This window comes from Lichenostomus cassidix, chromosome 1Aa (assembly GCF_008360975.1).
Source record: "Lichenostomus cassidix isolate B80296 chromosome 1Aa, HeHo_3.0, whole genome shotgun sequence".
Taxonomy (NCBI): Eukaryota; Metazoa; Chordata; class Aves; order Passeriformes; family Meliphagidae; genus Lichenostomus; species Lichenostomus cassidix.
Genome location: NC_139480.1, coordinates 52,168,106 through 52,194,655, shown reverse-complemented (window position 1 = coordinate 52,194,655; position 26,550 = coordinate 52,168,106). Strand labels below are relative to the sequence as shown.

Below are 26,550 nucleotides of genomic sequence, written 5' to 3'. Positions count from 1 at the left end.
TTAACATTTACTCTTTACTTAATTATAATCAAATTAATTTTAAGGGGGTTACAAGTTATTTTGCTTTATTTTTTCACCATTACTTTTAAACTTGATTTCTTTGGGTTTTTGTGATCTGACACAATCCTAGTTGTGTGATCTCAGTCTCTCCTTTGTCGCTGTTGAGCCACTAGCAGAGAGAAGAATCCAGTTCTCAGTGGCAAGAAGGAAAGACCTTTATTATTTTGATTTCATCATATAGATAGAGTTTTCAAAGGTCACCCAGATTGGTCAGTCAGAAACCTCCCCCTAGGCCTGATTCGCCAGGCCTGCACCGTCCAAGTCTTGAGACACTGTTTTTAATAACATCCAAACTTTATCTTTATTTATAAAACACAAAAGGAATTCTCATGGGAAAGACCTGTGCTAGCCACACTCCTTGTGGCTGAAGTGCTGCTGAGAATTGATCTTTGTTTCTTTGTGGGATGTGAAAATGTTTAGTTTTTAACTACATAACTAGGTAAGCAAGGAAGGGAAAAGCCTTTCTGCCTGGAGGTTATCACAAGAATTCTATCAGAATCACAAGAGTTTCTGCAGATGAGACTTAAATAAATTTATCCTTCCAAGTTTTTTATTGCCATTGATTGCAGTGACCCCCACTTGAACATGTTAATTCACTGTAAACTTCCTTGTTTCAGGATGTGGGGTAGTGTGCACTCGAATTAGAGAATGCTCTTGCCTCATTGTGAACCAATGCATGTTTTGGGCTAATTGTCAAACCTCCTGTTTTCAGCACTTCCTTGATTTCTTATTCTTCAATTCATTAAGTCTTAAGGCTACTCCTGATGAAAGCTGAATTTCATAATTAAGTCAAATTTCCATTCACTGACCATTTTAAAAGCATTTCTTTAGAACTGTATAAACAACTTGCACAAAATACTGGCTTTGCTTTAACTGACTCCTATTTTTTTTTCTTTTGAGGAGCATTTTTATGTTCACACTTCCAGAAAGACCTGTGGCACCAATTGTGAATTAAAGAATTAATTAGTTACCATTTTGTGTTTGTTCCTAAACTAATATTTTGGGGAAAACCTACAAAAACGTGAAGAAGAGATGTGCCCAGATGTCAATGATAGCAAAGAAATTTAGAAATCCAAAGGTTGTGGGTTTTTTTCTCAAGAGAGAGGAGTGTTTGTTTTTTTTTTTTGGCTGATGCCAGCCAGGGTAATTTTCTGTGTTGAAGGTTCTTCATCTGGCTTTCTGACAAAGTTTTGATAAGAAAATTTCTGTTATTGGCAGGATGATCAAAAAGTGATTTTCTTCAGCCACCACAGATCCTGCCTTTTTAAATTTTGGCTAACAGTGAATAACCTTCAACCTTTCTTGTTTGAGCTAGGCCAGCAATTTTAGCTTTTGTGTTCTCTGGAAAGAACACTTGGGTTATTCCAGAACACGAAGGCTTAGGGGTATTTTTTAAAACTATAAAGTCATTTCATTCGGTAATCTTACAGAAAAATAAGAAAGAAACACTTTGTTACTTCAGACCAAGTGTGTGTGCAAATTCTAGTTGTAGTCCATGTTTCAGTTTTTCTCATCTTGCTCTGTTCAGCTACTGACAGACCACCATCATTCCTTAAACTCTCTGTAATGCAGGCAATAGTACAAATTAAAAAACTAGCAGCACGTTTTGCTGAAGGGAGCTGAGAGCAGGCCCTTTAACAGTATTTTGAAATGGAGATGACTTCACACTTAGGATTAAGCTAAAGGAAAATGGTGGACTTTAAAGTAAAATATTCTTACACCTAATAGAGGGCAATGTTAGAAGAACTGTATTCTTTTATAATTCTATCTCCAGATCCCCCTGAGGTTTCATGCAAAAAACCCTTCTCTGTTACATGTTCCATACTCAGTTTTTGGTGGCACCAGACTCTAATCTTGAGCAGTGCTCAGAAATGGAATTGGCACATATGGCTTCTCTGTGCTTCTCACAGGAGCATTCAGAGCACAAACTGCAGTTTTCTTTCCTGTTTTGTCTCCTGTATCTTCTATACTCACACACAGTCAAGACCTCAGCTGGTTTTGTTAGTTGCTTTATTTGAATCCTTTGAGAGATTCTTGTTTATTGAAAGGTCAATGCATTATCTGAGCGTATGTTTGGAATCAAAGGTGCTAGGAGGGTGGATGAGGTCAGATCATTAATAAAGACATTGAGATGTTCCTTTCACCACCCAAATCTCAAGTGTGGCTGGCTTGCAAATTGTTGAAAAAGTGGCACTTAAATTAATTTAACAACCTTTTCCTTTGAAGTTCCGTTGCTGCAAAGTGAACAAGTTTTTTTTCCCCCCTCATTTATTTTTTTTAATAGGGGAGAAATAAAGCTTTGGATTTTGTTAATTATACTACAAAATGTTTTAAAAATCACCTTATCTATTTTTGTTCTTTTCTGAAAGTGTGTGCCTTATTGTCAGTGTTTCACATCTTTTCTGCACTTCTACAGTTTACTGAAATAGCAATAACTCAATGTCATAGAGATGTCTGAATTACTTTTATTCTGTTAGTCCAGCCTCAAGATGAGATATTTATTTTTGGAACAAACCCTTTGTATTCCCTTTCCATGACCACTGTTTGCAGTGTGCTCTGGGTGAAAATGTGGAATGACTAATCCAAGGAGAGTTTGTTTCCTTGGTGCATTAAGAGAGATGATTCACTTCCACTTTTCTCCTGTGAATTAGACTCAAGCAGATACTCCAGTTGCCTCTTCAAATATAATTGAAGACAGGACTTCAATTACATCAACCACTGCTTTGATAGATTCTGAGACAAAGAGGACAAATGAACCCAAGAGCTGCCTTCAGCAAGCTGTTGCAAACCTCCAAACCAAGCTCTGCACTGCTGAAGAAGAAAAATTAAAAATCCAAAAGGTAGGAATAGTTTCTTTGAAGGAAAACATTTGGCATTTATATGGGATTTAAATATAGGTGGAGCTGGCAGAGGTTTGAAATTCATGTGAAATTAATATTTTCCTAGAAATTAGCCAAATTCCAGAGAAACTGACCACTGCCCCCCCCCAAAAAAAACCAAAAAAAAAAAAAAAAAAAAAGACAAGGTTTCTCAGCATGAGCCATGTGGCTTTGTTTTGATTTTTCTGGGGGGGGGTAGCTAAATTCTTCATGTTCCTTGTGACCTGAATGCAATAAAAGCACCAAGCAGGGCTGTGCCTGTAGTTCCACATCTGAGTTAGGAAAAGGTCACTGAGGCATGGGAGAGTTTCCCTTCTGTTATTCTTAACGCTGTTTCTTGGTAGCCCTCAAGCTGTGCTGGGGAAGGAGCAGACACCTTGTTGGAAAGAAGAATGAGGGTGAAGAACTCGAGCCAAGGATGAGGAGCTCTGCAGTGGGCTGGTTTTGCTAGGAATTGAGTGTATAAAAGAAAGGTTGGAAGGGAAGGAGGAATACAGGCTGGAAGAGGAGATAGGTGGAGAGAGAGGCTCTGGATTGGTGTTCCACAGTCTGACAGTGGAATCTCTCAAACTGTTTTTGCTGTTTTGTCCAAAAGCAGGGTTGAACTGAGCAGACCTGCTCCTGCTGTCCTCCTCATGACCCTCCCAGCCGTGCTTTTGTTTGAATAGCTGTGCACTGACCTGGCAGGTCATTTGTTTCTATACTGGCTTCCTGCATGGCTTGGAGAAATAGTTGTTCTTGAGCAGCTGAAAGGGTGCCAACAGCTTATGTATAACAGCGATGGCTGCATGAGAAAAAATAAAAACCTTTAGCTCTCTCTGTACAGCAAATAATTTTGAAGTTTATTGTCAATGGTGTTACTCTTCCTCTCTGTTGATTGAGGTTGGACAGGCTACTGGAGTGTCTGGCTGCAAGATCCCAGAATATTTAAAGATTTTATTAATTTTGGAGCTGTAGCTAGAGATCATTGTATACATGGATATATGTCACTGGATTTCTGCCTTTCCAGTGAAAACATTTGCTAACAGTACATTTAATATGCTGCTTTTCAAGTGCAGAAAGGCAGAGCAAGATATTAGAAATATGGAAATAATTGGAATGGAATAGAATAGGGTTCCAGTTGGAAGGGACCTGTAGCAACACTTCCAGCTTCCTGAACCCTTCAGGGTTCAGGAGAAGTTAGAGAATGTTATTAAGGGCACCTTGGCCACTTCACATAGGTCATTCCTTATGCATGGGACATGCCTTGGGTTTTAAATACCTCACACTTGAAAATACTGTCTCTGTTTAAAGACTGCAGTCAGAGTTTTCTTGCACAATCCTTTATCTCTGATAATTAAGATTGCAGTTATCTTGTGATTATTAAGATAGCAAACTGTCATAGTGTTCAGAAGATAAATTAGTTTGGTTGATGGAATCTGAGTTTTCACAATTCACAAATGTTTGTCATTTCATGTATTTTATTTTACTAACTTTATAGGAATTGGAATATTTGCTGGAAAAACATAGTATTCTAGAAATGGATTTCTTGAAGGAAAAAAAAGAAAAAGTGCTTCCACATCAAGATCATTACAAGACACTCCAGGTAATTTCTTGCATGTAGTATCTTTGTTTTTCAGGAGGGTTTTGTATAGAGTCCATTTCTGTCCAACAAATATTCCTTGAAGTACCTCTGGGCCTGTTCCAAAGCCTTTTGAATTTAAAGAATTTCTAAGCTTTTTAGATAAGAGGCTGATTTTTGACATTAGCAGGAATATAAGTTTAATATCCCACTTGCCTAACTACAATTTTGTAACTCGGGTCACTCTTCCTTGTCAGGCTCTATTTCATAAAACAGATGAAAAGAAAACCACTTTGCACAGTAGTTGTGTTTAACAGCACAACTTAACATGTTCTAGAGTGGCTATGGCCAATTATTTGTGCTGTCTTGACTAACTTCAATATGGAATAGTTCATGTTGCATAATAAAAATCTGTAAAGTGGAATTAGATGATAGACGGTGGAATTAGAATTGTTTCCATTGTAAAAGTTAACATCATTCCTTAAATACACATGTTAAGTTTCACATCCAGGCCAGATTTTTCATTGAAGTTTTCAGTCATCTTCCAGTGTTAGAGCATAGCAAACTATATTTCAATATTTCAGAAGTTGGTGTCTGTAATTCAGCATCACTTAATTTTTTTGCTGCTGTGAATGCTCTTTAATAGCTATTGCATTGTTTCCCATTTGTACGTAAGGGCGATAATTTGTTTTGAATTCCTGACAGCAGTACATTCTAGAATTTACAGTAATGTAATTATCTAATACTGTTTGTTCCTTTTTCGTGTGCAACATCGTATTCAATGAAAGAAATGTTTGCTTAACTATGATTTAAAAGGAAGTTTAACTTAAACCCTTCTGATTTATGAAGTACCATAGTGGTTAATGTTACTGGTCATCCTAAACAATAGAATGGGTGGATTTTATGTTGTTAATACTTTCACAGTTCTCTTCAAGCAGAAGAATTTGAATAGTGGAAATGTTACTGAGGTTTGCAAGTGTCAGTCTGTATCATCACTCTTTCAGTCAGGTACTGCAGTTTTCAAAAATGCAATAAAAGGGTCATGGACTTTAACTTACTCTGTAGAAATGCTCCTGTGCTCTCATTGTCTCCTGGATACAGCCAGAATCAAACCAGAGAAGCAGAGTCAGTCATGCTTCTAAGAGCTGCCTGTTCAAATTGGCTTCATGAGCCTTGAATTTTGGATGCCGTCTGCTACTACAGCTCGTAGCTTCTTTTGTCTTTCTCCTCTGGCTCCTGCAACACGAGTGTCACCACCTGTGGCCACGCACTGAGCAGCCCTGGCAGCCTGCAGGGACAGATGTGTGTCCCACTGGCTGTGCCTTTTCCAGCACGAGCAGCTGGATATTAGTGCTGTGGAGCTGCAGAGCTTTGAGGCAGGCTGCAGTGGTGAGTGTGGCACAGCTTTGGGAGCTCTCAGGATGAGGTTTCCAGCGGAACCAATTGTGGCGTCCAAAGCTGGAGGTGTGCATTGACTTAATTCCTTTTAAATGGAATTGCTGTGTTAATATTTGAGTAAAAGGCAGAAAACAAATGTCTCAGGAGATGGTTCAAACTGCCTTTTACGTGAACAGGCATTGTTTCATGCACCTTTATATTTCCTAATTAGCTCGCTTCTGGCACTTGTGACAGGGAATTCTCAAAAGCTGTTCTGGATGGAACAGACCCAAGCAATTAATCAGCTTTTTAGCAAGGTGATATTTAGATAAAACCTTTTTCTTTTTAGGACAAGTTATTGTTCTTAGTTCTGAGAGAAGATTTCATTAATCTTTGTCAACTAAGTCAGTAATCTATGTTTTTTTACATATTTTCCTATTGGTTTTTGCCTCAGTCAAAGATGACAGTTACGTTATCACAGTTTTGTTCTCACAAAATGGCATCAATAAAATATGCTTTAGGTTTTTTGATAAAAAAGGAAAAATATTTTGAAAGGCAAGGTAAGAACATAAAGATGTTTTCTCTGAATTGGGTTACCATGCTAGTGAAGCAGGTTTTCTGGACAAGTCACAAACTTTCTTCATCATAGGTGTGAAAAAAGCCTTAAACTGAACTTGGTTGTTCTGAAAATTGAAGAAGTGAAGGTTGGTGATAATCAGTGTTCCTAAGCATGGGAGGCAGAATTCTGAATCTTTGGTGTAATGTTAACATTTAACTAATGGATGACAATAATAGAGTGTTGCCACATTTAGTCTTGTGTAAAACCAAAAGGTAAAAAGTTCTGTACTTCATCCAAATAAAATTAGCTTTAAAAAAATCAAGATTGAGCGGACCATGTAGTATTTTCGCATTCTTAACATTGTTTCCATATGTAACTGCAACAACCAGAGACAGTAAAGGGGCAGCAGTGGGTTCATAAACAGAATAAACAAATTACTATTAACTAGTATTATAGAGTTGTTTGGATATTTAATGCAATGGTCTCTTTAAGATCTTGAATTCATGTAAGCTAATAAAATTAGAGTTGTGATTCCCACATTCCTGCTTCAGTGTTTGCAATGTTTAAGAGGCAGAGTAACCTAGTGCATTTCTAACTGCTTTACTTGCAAATTGGAGCAGAGTTAAAATTGCTGTGGGCAGTGTAATTTTAGGGGTTTTGGCTTGTGTGCAGTGTTGCAACCATAAAGTTGCAAACTTAGCCTTATAATTCCATGCTTATTTTCGACAGGAGAGAAACAGGTGCAAATGTATGTCTGATTTTTACATTGTCTTTGTTGGTATGTCAGTCTTATATTTTTCCCTTTTCTGATCACAGTATATATATTCATCTCAACTTTTAACACTTCAGCTCTCCCTTAGGTAAGAGTTTCTGTATATTTTAAAGTCATTTAGGGCTAGTAGATCATACAAGGTTTTGAAGATCATGTAGATTTTGTGGTCATTTTAATCCTGGAAATCTAAAATTTTGTTGTAGCCGCATTACAACATGTTGTCGAAATGAGCAAAGGCTGCATTTTAAAACTATCAAACTCCCAATTTTTAGCTCAGTGAACCATTAACAGAAAAAATGAACATTCCTGTTCAGTAGGTGATGTTCCCTCATTTGCAAATCAGTGAGGGAACACTTAATTTGAGAAAGGAAAATTTGCTTCATTTCGACTGCTCTGAGCAGGACCTTATTTCTTCGGACAGATTGTTTAGCTGATAAAGCTCCTGATGTTTGATCTATCTACATGCAACTGGTTTTGATGGTTCACTAAGAACTGGATCATAGTTTTGCCTGCTATTTCTTTGATTTACCACCCAGTCACATTTGAAGAAATGCTGCATTGCCACTGGAAAATTCTAGTTGCGGTTAAACAGATTTTTTCCCATCATCATCTCTTTCTGGAAGTTAAGCAGGCTGCTTTTTAAAGAACAATACAGTTCATGCAGTGTGACCCTTCTTTTTGAAACAAACCCCTTCTTTTTTATCTTTTGACAACTGACGTCTGTTCTTCCAACTTAACACATCTACAGTTATTTTGAAAACACTAAAATGAGTCTGTTTCTTTTGGAAACCTTTGTTTCTGTTCCACCATTTTTTTAGGGAACATCTTTAAAATTTCCATTGTAAAGGAGACTTTAAGATGCTTATTTTATTTAATAGTAAAACTGTTATTGCAAAGAATCATGATTGAAAATGAATTTAACTTCACTTTAAAGAACGTTTTTGTGTGTACAAGAGAGGGTCAGATAGGCTCCTTGTGTGAGTGGTGTTTCAGAAAGGTAGGAGAGGAAGATCATCCTGAAGAAAACATTGACAGAACAGTACAGGATGATCTAAAGGAAGTTCACTAGGTCATGCAGTAACACCTAGCTGGGGTTAGAGGTAACAATAACCTAAATGGAATCATTGCTGGTGTTGGATGTTGTGTCATTTGTTTATTTCTGTAACTGTTGATGTTTTGGGAATTTTTCATTTTAGTACCTGCACAAATGTCACATTTAAATTGTACAGCTTCAAATTATGAGGAAAAGGCTTTAAATGCAGTTATGTAAAGATAGGAAAAGTTAAGCCTGAGATTTGGGCTGGTTTCTTCCCTCTTGATTCTGAGGGATGACTTTATTTTTATTCTGATTAATATTGCCTGTTGTTTTGGAGGTTTTCATATGTTAGACCCATGTGCCACACAAATTAATGTAAAGTAGGATGCATCTTTGGTTGTGTCTGTCTCCTTGTTTTTGAAGATAGTGCTTCCACTTCCTTTTTTATGTAAGAGTTTAGTGATGTTTATCCATTTGCTTGATTTCCTACGGACCATTCTTGAGTTTGGAGGAGATAACCCTCGAGTAGGAACCAGGTCTTTTGGAACCTTCTTTCTAGGGTTGTGTCCCATGTCCCAGGCAGATCCCAAAGGGGCCAAAGCCTTTTTCCCTGAAGTCCAATGGTGTGACCCTTCTTTCTGGCCCTCTCCTGAACTCACCATCTCATGCTCCCTGCAGTCAGGGCAGATCTCCACATCCCCAGGCAGTCCTTCCATGTTTTTAAGGCTCAAGTCCACCGGAGGAGCTCATGGATTGTTCCTCATCTGCCTGTGTCACGGGGGTTGTTATCCCTGTGCTGCAGTTATCCCCTGGATCTCTGCCTTGTCCCACCGGCAAATTCTGGGCTTGGCAGCATTCCTTGTGAGGAATCCCATGGGGCCCTGTGAACTGAGGCTCCCTCCTGCTGTCTGGAGAAAGTCTCACCTGCCTCATCCCACTGGACACCATCTGGCACAGGAATTCCCACTTTGCCTGCTAATCCTGACCCCCAAGTCCTTCCCTGATCTCCTGCCCCAAAACAGAGCTCCACACATTCCAACTCCTCCCCTGTCATCGCCTTCCTCATCTTTCCTTCCAGAAGGGTGCATTTATGGTTCTGGAAAAGGTGTTCTGCTGGAAACAGGTCTTGGAGGTAGGTGGTTTTTATGGCTGGAGTACTAGAAAATGTATGTTTTCTTACAAAACTAATATATGACTTACATCCTGTTAAACACCGTCTTCTAAGAAAATATTTAGGTTGGTTTTAGGTGCAGACATAGAGGAGACAGAATGTTAATAACAAAAAAAATAGGTGTGAAAAAAAAGTTTATGTACTGTACCTGCAAACAAATTTATAGATGAGATTCCAGGAAATTTCACGGGTCACAGCAGGGTTTAAAATTATGGAGCATGGAAAAAGGGGGCATTTCAGAAAAGACACTTTAACAGATAGCAGTGCATCTTTTTGCTGAACTGCTAAAGGTATTTATGGATATGGCAACAATCCCTTGCCCACCTCTTTTTCAAGTGGGTGCCAGATACCTCACGTTTATTTATTCACCTTTAATTTTTTTAAAATGTTACTTTCTGTACTCTTCTTTCAGACAGTCATTTTTATTCAAAGTCTTTATTTATTAGTGATTTCAGAGCTGTTATACTTTGGCCTGTTTTTCCCCCCCCAGTCTTGATATTTTCTTTCCTCTAAATTATTTTTCCATCCGTGAGGAAAAGTAACTTTTTATTTCTGTTATGAAATGATTCTGCTCTTTTGCCTTATGCTTTCCTTTTAAACTTCAATTCTTCTTTTATTAATTGTTTTGTTGTCCTGTTTCAGAGTCATTAATTAGAAAAGTGGGTGTAAGGCCAAGCGCTCTGTTTTAAAAATATACTGTGTTCAGATATACCTCTCTTATGCTGTTGTGCTGTTATTTAACAACTTTAAGTTGCCTGACTTGCCTTCTTCAATCTTCATTTCAATCTTCATTTGCACATTCACAGCGAGTGCATTCAGAGGGATTAATATTTTTGGGTTTTTCCTGATTAATATGGAAATTCTACTTAAGAAGGTTGTGAAATGCCCAGATATATTTAGCGCTGATCAGTTGGACTTCTTTACCACCCAGCTTGTCTCATCAAGATTTTCACATTGAGGTTTTTCCAGCTTTTGCAGGAGTAGTGTCCTGTTGGATTTTTGAGGGGATGATGGAAATGTGCAAAAAGAAAGCTGTGTCAAAAGGAACTTCGATTCCTGGATTTCTAAGACAATACAATACTTAAGGCCAGTTATCTGTTCTGCACATAGAATTGAATACAGCCTGAAAAATTCAATTTAAAGGTGTAGCAGGTTAATGAGCAATCAAATTTTCAGCAGCTTGCGGGCATTCATAGTTTATTAATGAGCTGTGAACCACACAAGATGATTTATCAGTCAAAGGGAAATGTTGCAATGCTTGCAGGACGCTTGGCTGTTACTTGGCATGAACCTCTTTAAAAAATTTGGGGAATGGTGCCAAAGCACCTCCATGTCTGTGGGTCCACTCCAGTCCTGTTTGTGTTCAGTGTAAAGCATCTGAGACTGGGTAATTATTGTGAGTACTTGAGCATTACTCGACACCAAAACAGTAAATCTTAGCCAATGTTAGTGAAAATTAGTCAATGCTTTTAACAGAATTTTTGTATTTCCTGTTTATACACTTGAGAGGAATAAGATGTGCAGCAAATACTAGGATGATGTTTTGGGAAGAAATTTTAAGAACTGTCCCTTCATTGCCCTTTAACTGTTAAATCTTCTTGCTTGGATCATAATTCATTAATAAGCTATGAATGACTGCAGGATGCAACTTACACATTACTAGAACTTTTATTGCCTAATTAACCTGCTACATCTTTAAATTTACTTTTTCAATCTGTATTAAATTTTATTTATATATAGTATATACACATTCCACATTGGTGTTGAAACAGTTTACTTGTGTTTCTACACACAGTTGAAATGTATAATTTGCCAAATATTAAGCAAATATATTTGTATAAACGTATTCTAATCTAACTAATTCACACACTGGAAGTTATTACATAGCCAAGAAACTCTTGTGATTTACGTATCAAAGTTGAATTTATTCATCCCTTCTCAGTTACCTCGGAAACTTCCTTATTAATTATGCCTTTAATTTTTTACTTGAGTAAACTGCCAAAATGTTAATATATAGAGGCAAAGTGTCAACAAAGAGCAAATATTTTAAACGGCTGCAAAGGTGTGTAACAAGTCACTTCTATGTAACTCCTGATACTGAGAAAGCACTTCCAGAGATAAAGTATTAGTTACTTTACTGTTGGCTGCTCCTAAATAAATAAATAACATTTTGCTGCTGATACTTGTATAAGTTTTTTTCCTCATTAAAGGCTTAAAAGGTCCAGAACAGCATGTGACATTTAAAATAATCATGTACTTAAACTACTGAGAGCTTTTTTTACTATTCTTGGCGAAAGTTTTATCACTGAAAGAAAGCTGATACTAATGAAAACTAGAACATCTGTTCTTAAACCTGGAGGATATTGAGATAAAACAGATTTTCCCACTTCTATGTAAGGCCTTAAAAATAAACCTATTACTTGAATGTATTGATAAAAACATACAATGTTTTGGTTTTGGATATGCATTACAAATAAAAGCATTCCCAGGCAAATAATTGGTTAGGATGATCAAGTTAATTTCCAGAAATAAGTACCATAATGAAATTATGAAAATGAAGGTCTGAATAATGCTTAAAAATAATCTAAGGCATTGCAATGAGAGAAATTGTGAATTTCTTCAGTTGTTATAATTTCTTTTATGCTTTAAGAATAATTCCAGCTAGTAAGTCTGCGCTTAATATATGTCCTGTTTACGTAGGGAGAGCAATCCTTGTTTCTGTGCTAGGTTTTCAAAGGGCTGAGCTTGTAGTCTGACTTTTGAGATAAGTAAGAAGTGAGTGTGTCACTGAAAAACAAATTTCCATTGACCTGCTAGGCAGAGAATTTGATATAAGGGTTGGTAACTTCAGGGAAGCTCAGAAGGAAAACACAGTTGGAGCTCATAAGCAACAAAGAATGGAAAATATTCTGAACCTCCCTTATATTCAACCTTTGTGTCACTTTAACACATTCAGTGGTGTTGTTTTGAGATAGATTAAGCAGATCTTAGATAACCTATGCTGTTATTTACTGTAAATGTGGTGACAGTTGTCAGTTGAGGAAAATTCTTCAGGGCTTTATGGAATTCAGCCAGAAATGCAGTGGACATCTCCCATGCAGGAAGAAAGAGTATATTGTAGCTAACAAAGACGACAGGAATAGTCTGAAGATATCTCATATTTCGCATAATATTTTCATTAGAGAGTTCTCACATGAATGGGGGTCTAGTGACACTTGCCCTCCTTCTTAGATCAGATTTGTCTGTCTTTACTTTCACATTCTTTTGAGAAATGATTATTTGTAAAATGAAAATAGCAGCTCTTTGAGGCGTGTTGCAATTCCTGTGACAGTATTTTATCAACTTTCAACACAGTCCCATTCTGTCACCACCAATTATCTTACCCTATACCAATCACTGCTTTAGCTGATGAATATTGCATTGCACATCAGAAAGCTAGTAGTATTTTTCAAGGAAGAATAAGAATTTAGTTAATTTTTATCATATTTTGTATTTTTAACTGGTGCTGCACTACTTTACATTTTTAAATGTGGCCTCCAGTCCTTTAAATACCTTTACATATGCTTAATAAATCTGCATATATCCAGTTGAGAAGGCTATATTCCAGCAGGATTTACTTTCCCTTTCTGAAAACACTTTTAGCCAAGAGCCTTACTGTAAGCAGTGTTTGTGCCCCTCTGAAGAGGGGAGCTGCTCAGAACCAGAACGTGTCTTAATCATGATTTTTCTCATCTGGGTAAGCCAATTTGTGGGAGGTCTGACGTAGTGTAAAATACCAAGAAGTTTCAAACCAAGCTAAATCACAGCTCAGGCTTTCTGTCAAACTCAGTCCTAATGCTACAGCCTTTTAAAATATATTTACATTTTAATTTCTCACATACAACAAAGGAAGAGTGAGCTTGTTTCTGCCTCCTTGCCAGCTGGCTTGGAGAAAGGAACTGAGGGACTTCGAAAGGGGTGGTGTTTGCATGGTCTTGGTTTGTAGAGTTGGAGGAAATAAATTGGAGTTGGAGGGAAAAAAACCCATTGTGTCCAAACTAGAATCCCTCTGCTTCTCCTTCTCGCTTTTTCCGCAACAACAGGGTTCTTACTGGGGGGTGGGAAGATTTTTTCTGCTGTGGGATGTTTGGTGGGGTTGTTTGGTTTTAGGGTCTTTTTAGGGGGGAAGGGGGGAAATTGCCTTTTTGTTTTTGACTGCAGCATATTGAACAGATTAAAGAGGGAGGTGTGGAATTACTGTTGTTCAAAATAAAAAATTCAAATATGAAAATCGTGGTTTTAATGTCACTGGAGGGAAGGACAGAGTGAGATGAAATGATGAAATGGCAACCTGGAAAAGATCTGGAGAGTGAATGAGTGTCAGATACTGTAATGGAAAAGTCAGTCCCTGCCTCAAATATATGCATTTATCAAAGAATATTTCTTTCAGTTTTGGTTTTAAGGGTTAATATCATCAAGATCAAGAAGTAAATGGGGTGTGTGAGAGTGTCAATCTTGAGTTGTATTACTCTAAGACTATGTTTTGAAAATCACATATATGTCTATTTTTGTTGTTTTCACTATAACTTTAGAGTCCTGAATATTTATCTGTATGAATCCATTTGCTTTTTGTGGTCAATAGTAATACTTTTTAAAAATAGGTTAGATGACATAGCTTAATGACCTGTAATTTTTAAAATTTAATGGGTCTGTGTTTTTCAAATCGCAGTTTAATTAAAAAAAAGAACAAAACAAAACACCAAAAAACAATTAAAACCCAACGAAGCTTTTAGTTACCTCTAAGCAACCTAAGGTGGTATCAATCATTGTTGACTCTTTCAGCATCCGATGTTTTCTGTCTTAATTTAGTGGGAAAAAAACAGGAGAGAAATTGATTTTGACTTTGGTTTGGTGATTTTAGTGCGACTCCTTTGCTTTGAGGAAGAGAATAGTTTAAATATATAATTTTTTAAAGGTATTGGTTAGATTTTTCACCCACCCCACATCCTCAAACACAACTTTTCTCCTCTGGAGCAACTACTTTTGCTGTTAGTTCAGTTCCATCGTGTTTCACAGTAAGTGAAATAGAGAAATTAATAAATGCATGTTACAGTTTTCACATGGGAGTGCTCTTTAGATGCTCAGCCTCATGTATGGACCCCAAAGTATAAGGGAGGTTTGTGGGGGAGGTTGGGGTGTTGTTTGTTTGTTACAAATCCTGTGGAATTGGAACTTCCTTCATGTCAGGCAAGTGGATGTTGTCATCACCTTTGCTAATCAAGCCTGAGTTCTTAAACACAGACTTGAGAATTAAATTCTGTCATCTTGATTGTCCATCTTACATGTTGTTTGAAAAAGAGCAAAGCAAGCCTTTCTTTCTCCTCCCATGTGTGAGTTTAACATCTGCTTGTAAGAAGTGGGGATTGAGTCACCTCAGAGGTGGTGGGAGGTGCTAAAAGAAATAACCCAAAGCAGACTTAAACCAGCACAACAATTGAATAGATTCTGGAGAGCCATGCCAAATGTGCAGATAAAAATGCACGGTGTCTGGGAAGGAAGCAGAGCCAGAGCTTCACCAGCTCAGTGAAAAGGAATGGAAGAAAAAAGGTGTCATTTGTAAAAATGAGCAGCTTCAGTCCACAGAGCTTAGGAGTGATGAGAGAGTTCTGCTTCAACCCGAGACTGAGGGAAGCCACTGATTATTGGAAGAAGACAAGTAGGAGGATGGATGGATATATGGATGGATGGATGGATGGATGGATGGATGGATGGATGGATCCAGGCCTGGCAGCCTTTTGGTCTTTGGGAATATCATGGTGTAGGTGCTCTTGGCAGCCATTTCTGGGCACAAGGACAAGGTGATTGGAAATGGCCAACATGGACTTACCAAAAGACAAATTATGCCTGATCAAGCTGATTGCCTTCTGTGATGAAATTCCTAGACTGTGGATGAGAGGGATGCAGTGTACAGTGACTCAAATCTGGAGAAGAGAAGGCTTAGAGGAAACCCAATAGCAGATGGCCAATACCTACAAAGTTGTTAGAAAAATGGAGCCAGGCAGCTTCTGCAGAGATATGTAGCAGGAAATGGTGATAGATTGAAACATGGAAGTTGCAATGTGGTATAAGGAAAAAGGTACTTTATGGTGAAGATAAGCATTGGGATGTCTTAGCCAGGGAGGTTGTGAAATCCCTATCTTCAGAGTTTTTCAGGATCTCACTGGACAAGGATCTCAACAATCTGGTTTGAATTCAGTGTTGATCTTGCTTTCAGCAGGAGGTTAAACTAGATGACCTCCAGAGGTTCCTTCCAACCTGAATGATTGTGTGATTTTGTGATTTAATACTTTGGTCATAAGCTGAGAAAAATAAATAGCCTACTCCCAGTCACTAAAATCATAACTCCAATCCAGGGGATATTCCCCAGGCTGAATTACTTGGAATATTTTACTCCAGTCTGGCCTACCTCATTGCCAGTTAAGGGCAGGGTCAGGAATGCCTGAACCAAAAATCTGATTAATGCAGTATTTGAAATGGTAAACTAGTCAAAATATCAGTTACTGTAAACTTAAATCACTGTTGTATGGAATATAACATTCTTGGTGGTTTTCAATATATCTGCCATGTTAGAATAGGAGCTTGTGCTGTGAAACCTATCCATGTTCAGTATGAGGTTTTACAGGAAGCAAAATACAGTCATTCAGAATGTGGAGCTACATTACAAGTTCCCTAAGACACAGTAGAAGTGAGAAGGACTTCCTATAAAACCTGTGTATCTGTGATTTGGATACCTTTTTCTGGACTGTGAGACATGCTTCCTTCCAGCAGGAATTTTTCTGAGGTTAGGCAAAAAGCCCTTTCTTGCAGAATCCATTGCAGTATCTTAAAATAAGCAAGCAATAGTTCGTTCTCCTGTGTTCTTGATATACTTCGTTTTCTCTGGAGAAGGTCTCATTTCTCTTTGCATTTTGTTTTTCCCTTTCACGCTGAGATTATTTATGATTTTCTCAAGAAGTAAAACAAATAAGCAGTAAGCTAATCTTGAAGTTTACAGCTTGATAGCATTTCCCTGATGCAGTAAAATGCTGGGAGTTCTGTTGCAGGTAACATTTGCATTCTGGTTTGGGCAATATGGTCTAACTGACCAGTGTTTGATTTCAGATCATATCCCACTTTTCTCTGGAACAAAAAGGTCAAGAGAAGCTTTTCTTGCAGATCTTCAGCTGAGGAAGTCTATACAAGGCTGTGTTGTCATCTTCTTCAGTGCCCATTTTTCTTGGTATTTACTTTATCCCAAACTCCTTGATTTGATGCTCAATTTCCCAAGCTGCTGGTTATGAGAAAACAGTTCACATAATGAAAATAAAAAGGAGATTCAAATGTAAAGATGTAACTTCTCTTTCTGTTGATTTTGTGCTAATTAAGATTGTTTATGTTATAATAAAACTCATTTTCTATACTGGAAAAAAGGGAAGAAAACAATTAGGTTTTTCATTACATTGGAAAAATTTCAAAGATATGTAAATCTTACAGCTCGACATAAAATTATTAGATTATTTGCATACAGTGATGCTATGAGTTCTTAGTTTATGCCTTCTAGAAGTAAATCTTGGGAAGTTTTTATTCATGCTTAAGTGAAATTTATTCCTGCATGCTTTTGAAGCTACTTGACTGAAACTTGTCAAGTTTCTTCGTAGTCATCTTGGGTTTTTAAACACCCATGAAAAGACTGAAGGTATCCTCTAGGAATGTGCTGTGAGCATCATTATGTGTTACTAATACTACAACTCTATGAAAATTCAATATACATTCTTTCAGTTAGTTATATTTCTAAAGCATCTGTTGATTACTTCTCAAATGTTAACAGAGCTGCAGATGGAAATGTTAGCAATTTTTGGCACATAAGGTATCTCTAGTTATAGTTTTGTTGATATAAATTGTGGGTTTGGTTTTGGACATTGGAAGTTTCATATGTCTGAAACTAGTAACAAAAGATTGTATCCAGAATAAATACTGGAAAACAGCATATATAGTGTAGAGAACTGTAAGCAGTGGGTCCTTGAGAAGGGATCACCTATGGTAAATATGCTGCACTCCACTGTTTGCTTTGTAACATAACAGCAAGATCTTTTTGAGTACTTTCTGTGGAAGAGTTTTGAGGAAAAACAAGTAGCCTCAGGATTAATACCTAGTATGTTAGGACTTAATAAATACAATTACACAATCAGGTAGGTTGGGAAAGACCTTTGAGATCATCAGGTCTGACTGATGACCTAACACTGCCTCACCAGCTAAACCGTGGCACACACATGGGACACACTGCCACCTTTTGGGTGTGGCAGCTCAGCTGATTTTCAATCCCCTTCACCTTCAGCTTCTCCTGACCACACTTAGGCAGCTTCTCTAGGAGGATTTTAAAGAAGTGTCAAAGGCCAGCAATAACGAAAATATCCATGAGTTACCAATACATTTTCCAGCACAAATACAAAATGTAGCCCCCTGCTTTGAAAAAATTCCCTCTGTCCCAGGCTAAACCAGCACAATCACCTTCCCAGGTACTGAGGTGGGACTGCCCAGCCTGTGGCTCCTTGTGGTTTCTTGGCATTTCTTGGAGTCAGGAATGACATTTCCTACCTCTGGTTCTCAGACACTTCCTTGGGTCATTGTGATCAGTGCACAGGTGTTGAGCAGAGCCTCACAATTCCATCTGCCAGCTCCCTCAGTACTTGTTGCATCTTGTCAGGCATTGTGGACTTACTTATATCCAGCTTGCTTAAGTGTTTCCTAAAATTATCCTCTTTCCTTAAGTCGTCCTTTTTCCAGACGCTTGCAGTGTCCAGGTCAGTCTCTTATCTGTAGAAAGAAGGAAAATAGTGTAGCTTTTTTATACATTTCTATATATATCATGAAGTGTACTACAGTAAAGAACTACATAAATACTGATATATTTGTAAATGCATGAGAAATATAAAATTGTGTTTGTAACTGACTTCAGTATCAGTAGCCACTGATGTCAGCTGGCAGCCCTCTCCAAATTAATATTTTCTTCTTTATGGACAACAGTGGAATTTAATTTGATCTGAAGACTGGTGCTTCTGATATAAGAGACATGAAAATATCCTCATGAAGCTCAGAATTCCTTTCATGCTTACTGTGTTCTTTAATGGAAGAGTTCTCTTGTCAGCTTCCCTGGAATTGTTCTCCTGTTTGCTCCTTTTTCCTCACATCCTCGTGCTACCATGTCCCACCATTTAGGTTATGTGGGGAAGTAGGAAAGCATCCAGGACATAAGTTGCCCTGCCACATCTATAGCTTTATCCCAAAGAAGTAACTATCTGTGTAATATTTTAAAAACCTGAAGGCAGCCAGAGAAGACTCCCTGAGCCAAGTGTGGGTGCTATTTACCCTATCATGCAGTTTTGGTAGCAAAATGTACATTCATAGTAACAATACTTTAACATTTCTTTTTATTGTTTAATGTCCTCTTCAGTGGAGAGCCTCTGTATGCACATCCTGTAGGGGAAAAAAAAAGAGCAGATATAAACAATAAGCAGATATAAACAATAGTTGTTCTTCACAAGATATGAACGTCTTAAATGTGACAGGGTAGAGATCCCTGTCACAAATACTCAGAGAGTGGTGTGGGAACTCTAATTGTGTTTCAGTGTGGGACATGTACAGGCTCTTCCATACTGTTTCCTTTGCATAGTTTTTCACATTTAATCAGTCATTCTGTTCCCAGCAGACTGGTCTGTTCACACTCACTCAACTCTGGCTCAACTCCATCCTAACTCAGCAGGAAATGTCCTCACCATTACGACGTTAGGCAGTTGCTTGTGAAAGTTTGTTTGCTACCTCACTTCATTATTCAACTCAAAGTCTTCCATTGTTATGCTCCAGGTACAAATGGTATTTACTTGTATGAAATAAATCACAGTGTCTCCTTGGTTCCTGTGGTGAGCTTAAGGTTGTGCCTAATGTGGGGGTTTTGGTTGGCTTGGGAAATCTCAAGTCTTTCTCTCCTCTCTATATTTGTCCTTATCTTTAGGTTCTTAGCTGTCTCTGACTAAGATGATGATTTAACCAAAGTGAAAATATTTGCCTTGCTAGAGAGCTGGAGATGCTCCTGTGTCTTAGTTCTGTCAGGCTCCCATTCTTATTTCACATGAGCAGAAATAGTGACCAATCTGTATTTTATACACAATAGCACACTCTAGTGTGTGTATTAATTAGCCATTATGGACTGATTCTCATCATACTTACCTCAATTTCTCATTGATTTAGTTCTGTTGCGTTCAGTATTGCTATTTTTCTCCATACTTGGATGAATTGAAGGAAATATGTATATCTTCAAATAACAACTTACCAGTTTATTAGCAGAATCATTATGATGCTGAGTGCCAATTCATATTTTTTTTAAATTATTCCCTGAAAGAAAGAAGAGTTGATTTTATGGAGACAAAAATCTCAGTTTAATGGAGTCCACTATGAAGAGTTTTAATGATGTAAAGGAGGACAAACTCAATTTTTTGCTTTGTGTCTTGCTTTGCCTGGTAATGTGAGTGAGAGGCACTGTGCTTTCTACCAGAGTGGGATATCTTACTTCCTCAGTCAAAACGACTGGGGTTTTTTTAACCTGTATAATATCAGAGTTTGATTTGTGATGTCAGTGATACATGACTACATCGCTGTGTGATTAAACTGATGGATCCAGATGTTGTGTGTCATTGTCTCATGTAGCAGTTTATTTACACATCAAAATATTTCTGTCTTCAACTCTTCTGCTACTCAGGAGTTGTTCTTGCAGGGCTCCACAAAAGCCCATATTTTTAGTAATGAAAATCTCAATGTCTCATTATATTTGGGGCAGAGATAAGACGATTGTGTAGCTTTAGTTTCCCACATTTTGCTAAGATGAACTCTTCAGGAGAAAGGAATTGAATGACAGAGTGGAAACCTCTAATCAAATACAGTTACAGACTGATTAATCAATTATTAATGGTGTTACATGTTGTTTCATAACAAAATTGGACATGCTTTGTTAGACATTATGTTTTGCTCTTTCCAAACACACAGGTCTTAGGAAACATAGGATTGTATTAAATAATTTCAACTTTATTTTGGCCCAAAAAGCAAAAATTATATAGTGTAAGTTGTGTATGGTTTTGTCCTGTGATCACTGCAAGGGAACATTTGTGATTAATGTGTTTCTGCTTTCTGCACTGAGAAAATCCAAAGATAAATTAAATCCAAGACAATTAAGAGCTACCATGTCCTCCCATATGAGCTGATACAAGAACAGACCCTGAAGCAAAGAATAAGGAACATTTTTCTTCTTCTTACTAACTGGTGACTGGAAAAAGTGGTGCTGCTTATTGATAAGTGGGAAATGCTGATGACAATCTCATCAGATGTTCAAATTGCAGACTTACCAGATGATTATATAAAGGCAAAAATACTAGAATGTTTTTCTCCAGGTCCCTTTAACATAATAACTATGCAGAAGATAAAAAATAAACAATGCAGCTTTATTTGAAAAATATATTCCGGATTTCTATTGCAAGAACACTTCTCTTGGAACATTAAGAACAAAACAAAAGATAGAAGAGGAGCCATGTAGTGAGTAGGAGAAGGGTGTGCAGTTGTGAGGAAACTGAATCTGATACTGTTTGATCTCAACATTTTTATTAGTAGAGGCAGTAAATAACACTTTACTAAGAGGATGATTTGGAAGTCCTGCCATCCACAGGTATATACCAAGAAACAAAGAAAATCCTTTAAAAAAAAAGAAATTGAAGAACTAAGAAATAAAAATAAGCCTAATACTGGGACCTACTTGAATTTAGCATATATGTAATATCTAAAGGATCAAGCTGTGTGCATTTCTTAATGAAAGATACAAAAACTGAGGCAAATACTTGGTATTTATTTTCCTAACTAAAATCGCTTTGTTGGGTGCCTATGTTGTATATAATCTTTTCCATATTTTCATACAGGAAAAGCATAAGCAGGAATTAGAAGACATGAGAAAAGCTGGACATGAAGCCTTAACTATTATTGTTGAAGAATTCAAGGTAAATGAGTTGCCAAGCTAACACAAGTTCCAAATGATGTTGTTGTAACAGTGAATAGGATGACTGCCTGCAGTGCACGATTATTAGTACTGCCTGTGCTGATTGCTCGACCTCTCTCACTGTCTTTTCTGTTGCTTTCAATTTAGATTGTTTGGTCTGAAATTTTGCATGACATGTTTTCTCAGTCTGCACTTTGGAAAACTTCAGATAAAGTTCGTTAGCCGTTTTCAGTAAGGAAACTTAAAACCAGAACAAACCCAAAAGTCTCAGTCACTTGTGGTAAACTTTGGGTTGGATTGTTTATCGCAAATCCACGTTTTGGACCTCTTCAGTCTCAAGAGCTGCACTTGCAGGAAAGCAGCATCACAGAGCAGTTCAGCAGGTTTTTATCTGCACAGCACTAAGGGAAGGAGTTGTGGATGAAATAAAGCTGAATCTATAGCTCTTCTTTCACGTTGTTTTAGTTCCTGTCAGCTTGTAAGATGAAAGAACTGGATGTTACCATGGAGCATCAATCTGTGTCTTTTGTTCTGTTATGGAAACTATTGAGTAAGAAATGCACAAAGGACAAAAACTGAATCAAGTTAGGAGGTGTAGTAAAGCTAAGAATTCTAATTAGACTTAAAGCAGATCTGGCAGGAGGAAAACTGATAGAGGAATGTGGAAATGAAGGCTGGATTTGAAAATGAAAGGGGAAACTGAAGACCTGGTAGGCAACTGTGAGCTGAGAACACAAATCTGACAATGGAGTTAGTGAAGGGGAATTTCAGCTTTTACCTGTTTGGTTGCAGTAATTCATGACCAAAGAATGAGCTGGCATGGAGGGCAGGAAGATTTAGTGGTGGGCTTGGCAGTGCTGGGTTAGTGGTTAAACTTGATGATTTTAGAGGTCTTCTCCAACTTTAATGATTCTATGATTCTAGGATAATAAGAAAGCCTTTTAAAAATTTTGCTAAAAACTGTTAGTAGGGTTCTAGCTAATATTGAAATTGGCTCTCTGTGGAATTATGTGTGTCTCCATCAATATGATTTTTACTAATTTCATCTGAAGGGAACCTTATGCAGAAAAAAGTTTCAAAAGTTTCCATTCCAGAGAAAACCTAAACATCCCACTTCTCCATACCTCCCTCATTTCACTTCTTTATAAGAATTATTGTGCTTGTCTTCCCTTACTTCTTTGAGGACCAAGAAGTTCTCAAATGGGAATTTTCTTTGGACTGTGCCCCTTTGAATGGGCCACTGAACATCTTCAATAGCAGCATTTTTCATTTCTGTTTTGTGCTAGATATGAGTAGAACATCTGGCTGTTTCTGTGTGAGCTTGCATTTTGAAAAAGCATGGGGTGACTTATTCAGCAGGGGAGGAAGAAAAACCAAAGAAGATTGCTAGGTTCAAAAAAATCCAAGCTTTTTTGGTTGGTTGTTCATACTTTAATACCTTTCTAGTAACCCTTTGCCATGTACTTTAAATTTAAAAAAAGCCAAAACAAAACACTGAATCATCAAGGAATTCAGTGAAGGCGAAACTGTAGTTTTGTTTGAGAAAATAATCTCATGGATTCTTTTAAAATGTTAATTCATTGTTAATATTTCAATATGGAACAGAGCTAAGATTTTTTTTTTTTTAAATTAAATGAGTCAAATGTGGTTTTGTAATTATAAAAGTAGTATCTTACCTTCTGGGGGCTTTTTAACTGCGCACATCTTTAGGAATTTATTCCATTTTTCAGACATTTTGGCAAGTAGTTAGATAACCAAATAAGAGTTCCTACATGTAGAATTTGTTTAGGAATGTAAAGTAAATCTGATTAGTCCTTTTAGTGAAATACAGAATTGTGAGATTCATTAACTCTTTTAATTTAGTCATGATTAGCCAGACCTAATTTTGTGCTGAAATACGTCTTCTTTAAGACTTAAGACTGTGTTACACTAACACAGATCATATATATGCAGAAGTAATTTCCATTTTCAGTAGATTTTTGTAAATATTATCTAATTAATCCCTAAATTACCTTGAGTGCGGAAATTAACCTAAACAAGTCTATGTGTTGTTTAAAAGGCATGGGAAGGAAAATCTTCTTAGCAATTAAAACAGGCTCATTTTGCATTCCTTGGGGTCTAATCCAGTGAACTGTTGCAGGTTATCCTGGTCAAGGGATTGCTCAGGCCCTAATTAGGTTCTTTTGCAGTTGGGAATGTTGGAATTTTGACTAAACCTCTCTGATACCAGTCCATTATAATTTTGGGATGCTGCTTCAAGCAGAGCCTTAGCACAACTTATGGTAATGCCCAATATTGATTATTTAAGGGTAGCTTGTAAAAATATGAACAGTTCAGCCTTAGCCCCAGGAAATAATCCCCAGAATCCTTCAAACCCCCAAATCCTACAACTTAGATATTGAAACTTTGAGTGGTACGGCAGTAGAAAAAAGTTGACTGACTGGTCTTTTCTGTCTTCCTGGCACAGGTAAGTGATGCTGCTGGTGGATTTGTGAATGTTCCTTCCTTTTGGTTTTCAGAGGAAAAGAGTTGCCATCTTTGCATCTTTGTACAAGTTTGCCAAGACGGTAACCAGAAAATCACAGTTATCTCCCATCTAGAGCTGATTCCACTCCTTGCAGACAGAGTGCAGCAGTCTTCTGTTGTTGATGTGTCTTTGTGTGCTTCCAGATGGGTCATGCCTCCTTCTGGTCCCTTTGCTAGATTCTGGGGAGTTACTTGTAGTAAAAGGGGCAGTATTTCTGCACGTGGATCTTTCAATGTGGTATTACTGGGCAGACCAGACAGACAAGTTTGAGGCCAAATGCCCTCAATTCCTACCCTTCTTAATGTGGCAGCAGTGCTGAAAATGCAGCTTATGCAAGAAGTCAAATACTGAATGACCTCTTTCCAAGGACGTGGATATATCAAAGCCCTTGGAATTAATTTCAGTTGTCTTTGGAATGTTCGCTTTCTGAATGTGTTGGGAAATCCATTAATAAGGACCATTAGATGCTTTGTAGCACAAACCCTCAAAAGCCTTGGCCATTGTTAAGCATCTCACATTCTAATCTTCCTTTAAACAAATAAACCATCCACAACAGGGTCACGAAATTTGTATTTAAAACCACAGGAAAGCAAATTAAAAATTAACTCAGTATTCTGTGCAGGCCAAGTTTCCCCTTCTCATGTTTACCTAATTTTGTTTAATTTCTGTCTTTCATGTCATTGTTGTTTTAAACTTTTATCCCTGGTAATTAACCACGGTAAAGAAAAGTAAATGTAGATCTTGGAAGTTGTGCTTGTGGGATCACATCACATCTAAAGATATTTACCACAAGCAACATAAGAATTTCTCCCATGCTTGTTTAGTCAAGCTTTTGTTCTGGAATTGTCATAGTTCTGTAAATAGATGAGTTTATAGTTTTAATCTGTTTTATTTCCCATCATATAAAATGTCTTCTAATGTAAACTTTAAAGAATATGAGTTACAGGCAGGTGTATTTATTTGATGGGTTTCATTTCCCTAGATTATTTTAAGCAATTAATAGTCTTCTAAAAGGCAGCCTGCATGACTCAGATGTGTGTTCCCTTTATAGAAGTTAACTTCAAGATGCAAAATTCTTCACAGCCCTTGCTGCTGTAAGAGTTTTGTCTATCAGTTTTCAGTGTTAGGTGGTGGGGGTTTTTTTTCAGATTTTCAGAATGTAAGAGCAGACAGATTTTCAAAGCAGGGAATATGTGGGGGCCATCAGATTTTCTTTCAAAAATATTTGTGTGAATAAAGCACCTCTGAACTGAAAGGTTACCCTCTAATAAACAAAGGAAATTTTATAGGATTTTATTACAAAATAAGTCAATCTAGAACCAGGGTATCTTTTTTTAGACATAGTTTATCCCTAGTGAGGGAAAGCTCTGAAATGTTGCCAGTTCTCAGCTCTTTAAAACTTCAGCTTAGTTTATTAAGCTTCCAAGTTGACATCCTGGCTCAGAAAGGCCTGACACATGAATAAAAGGACAAATCCAAAAGTTGTTACAAGGGCTTGGATTTCACTTCCAACTTCTGTGCTTGTTCATGTGCAAGTCACACTACAATTCAAGTGAGCCTGGGACATAAAACAACATTGGTTTGTCTCGTGGAGAGCTGGTGGTTGGAAAAGGAGAGATTCCTTGTGATTTTACAACGTAAGAGTACTCATGTACAACAGTGATGCTACCATGAAAGTCTTGCTACAGAACTACAATAAAAGCAAGGTGCAATCAAGTCTCACACATCCAGAGATCTGGCTATCAAAAATATTTTATCACTGATTAAATGTTCTTTATGTTTTGAAAGCAGTTTAAAAAATTGCAAGGAGTCTCTCTCTCTCCCCTTGTAGTAAGGATGAATTGTGTATGTGCTCCTGGTGATAGAATAATAAATAAAGTCCTAAATATTATAACAATAGAAAAGTTAATAGAAGATTAAGAGTGGGTTTGCAGTTTCTTTCTGGCAGGAATTTGTGAGAACGGTGTTTTGTGAAAAATAAATCCTTTACACTCATGTACCAGTGAGACTGAGCTCACCTGGAAATAGCCTGATCATGAAAATGTGCAGTGACTTGGGCTGAAGAGGATAAATTGAATTCTTTTGAAAGAAACATTTTCAGAAATCTTTTGAAGAATTTTATTTGTATTGTCTTTGTCTTAATTAATAGCTGAATTATAACACCACAAATAGTACATTTTATGGTCAAACAGTATATTTTATGGAGTTAATGTATCTTTTCTGTGGGTCAGGAAAGAATTTCCATTGTGTCCTCAGCTCTGTTTTATCATTCAGCAATTGGTTAATTGCATTTCACCCTTAAATTAAGTAGCAAAAAGGAATTAAATGGTGGAGACAGGATGCTGAATTAGATGAATCATTGTCTAATGCTATAAAGCATAAAAATTCAGAAGTACTATTGCTGAAATTGATGCTGGTATTTTATACAGTTCACATGTTTGAAGCAGTGTGGTAAATGTACTTCTCATTAGGAACTTCTGTTTTTAAAGATGCCTTGTTTTGATCATCCTGACTCGGCAATTTTGAAGTAAAGAAGATGTTTGATGTTGTGGCTTC

At 37.2% G+C, this 26,550-nt stretch overlaps 1 protein-coding gene across 6 annotated transcripts in view; it reads left to right on the top strand.

The window, feature by feature from the left end:
• CCDC91 (coiled-coil domain containing 91) overlaps positions 1–26,550 on the top strand; it is a 92,657-nt gene that overhangs the window by 22,737 nt on the left and 43,370 nt on the right. For all 6 annotated transcript variants that reach the window (XM_085048955.1, XM_085048958.1, XM_085048957.1 and 3 more), the window contains 3 exons: positions 2,712–2,900; positions 4,420–4,524; positions 21,391–21,468. In XM_085048955.1, coding sequence (XP_084905081.1) covers positions 2,712–2,900; positions 4,420–4,524; positions 21,391–21,468 — 372 coding nt within the window. The remainder of the gene's footprint in view (positions 1–2,711; positions 2,901–4,419; positions 4,525–21,390; positions 21,469–26,550) is intronic.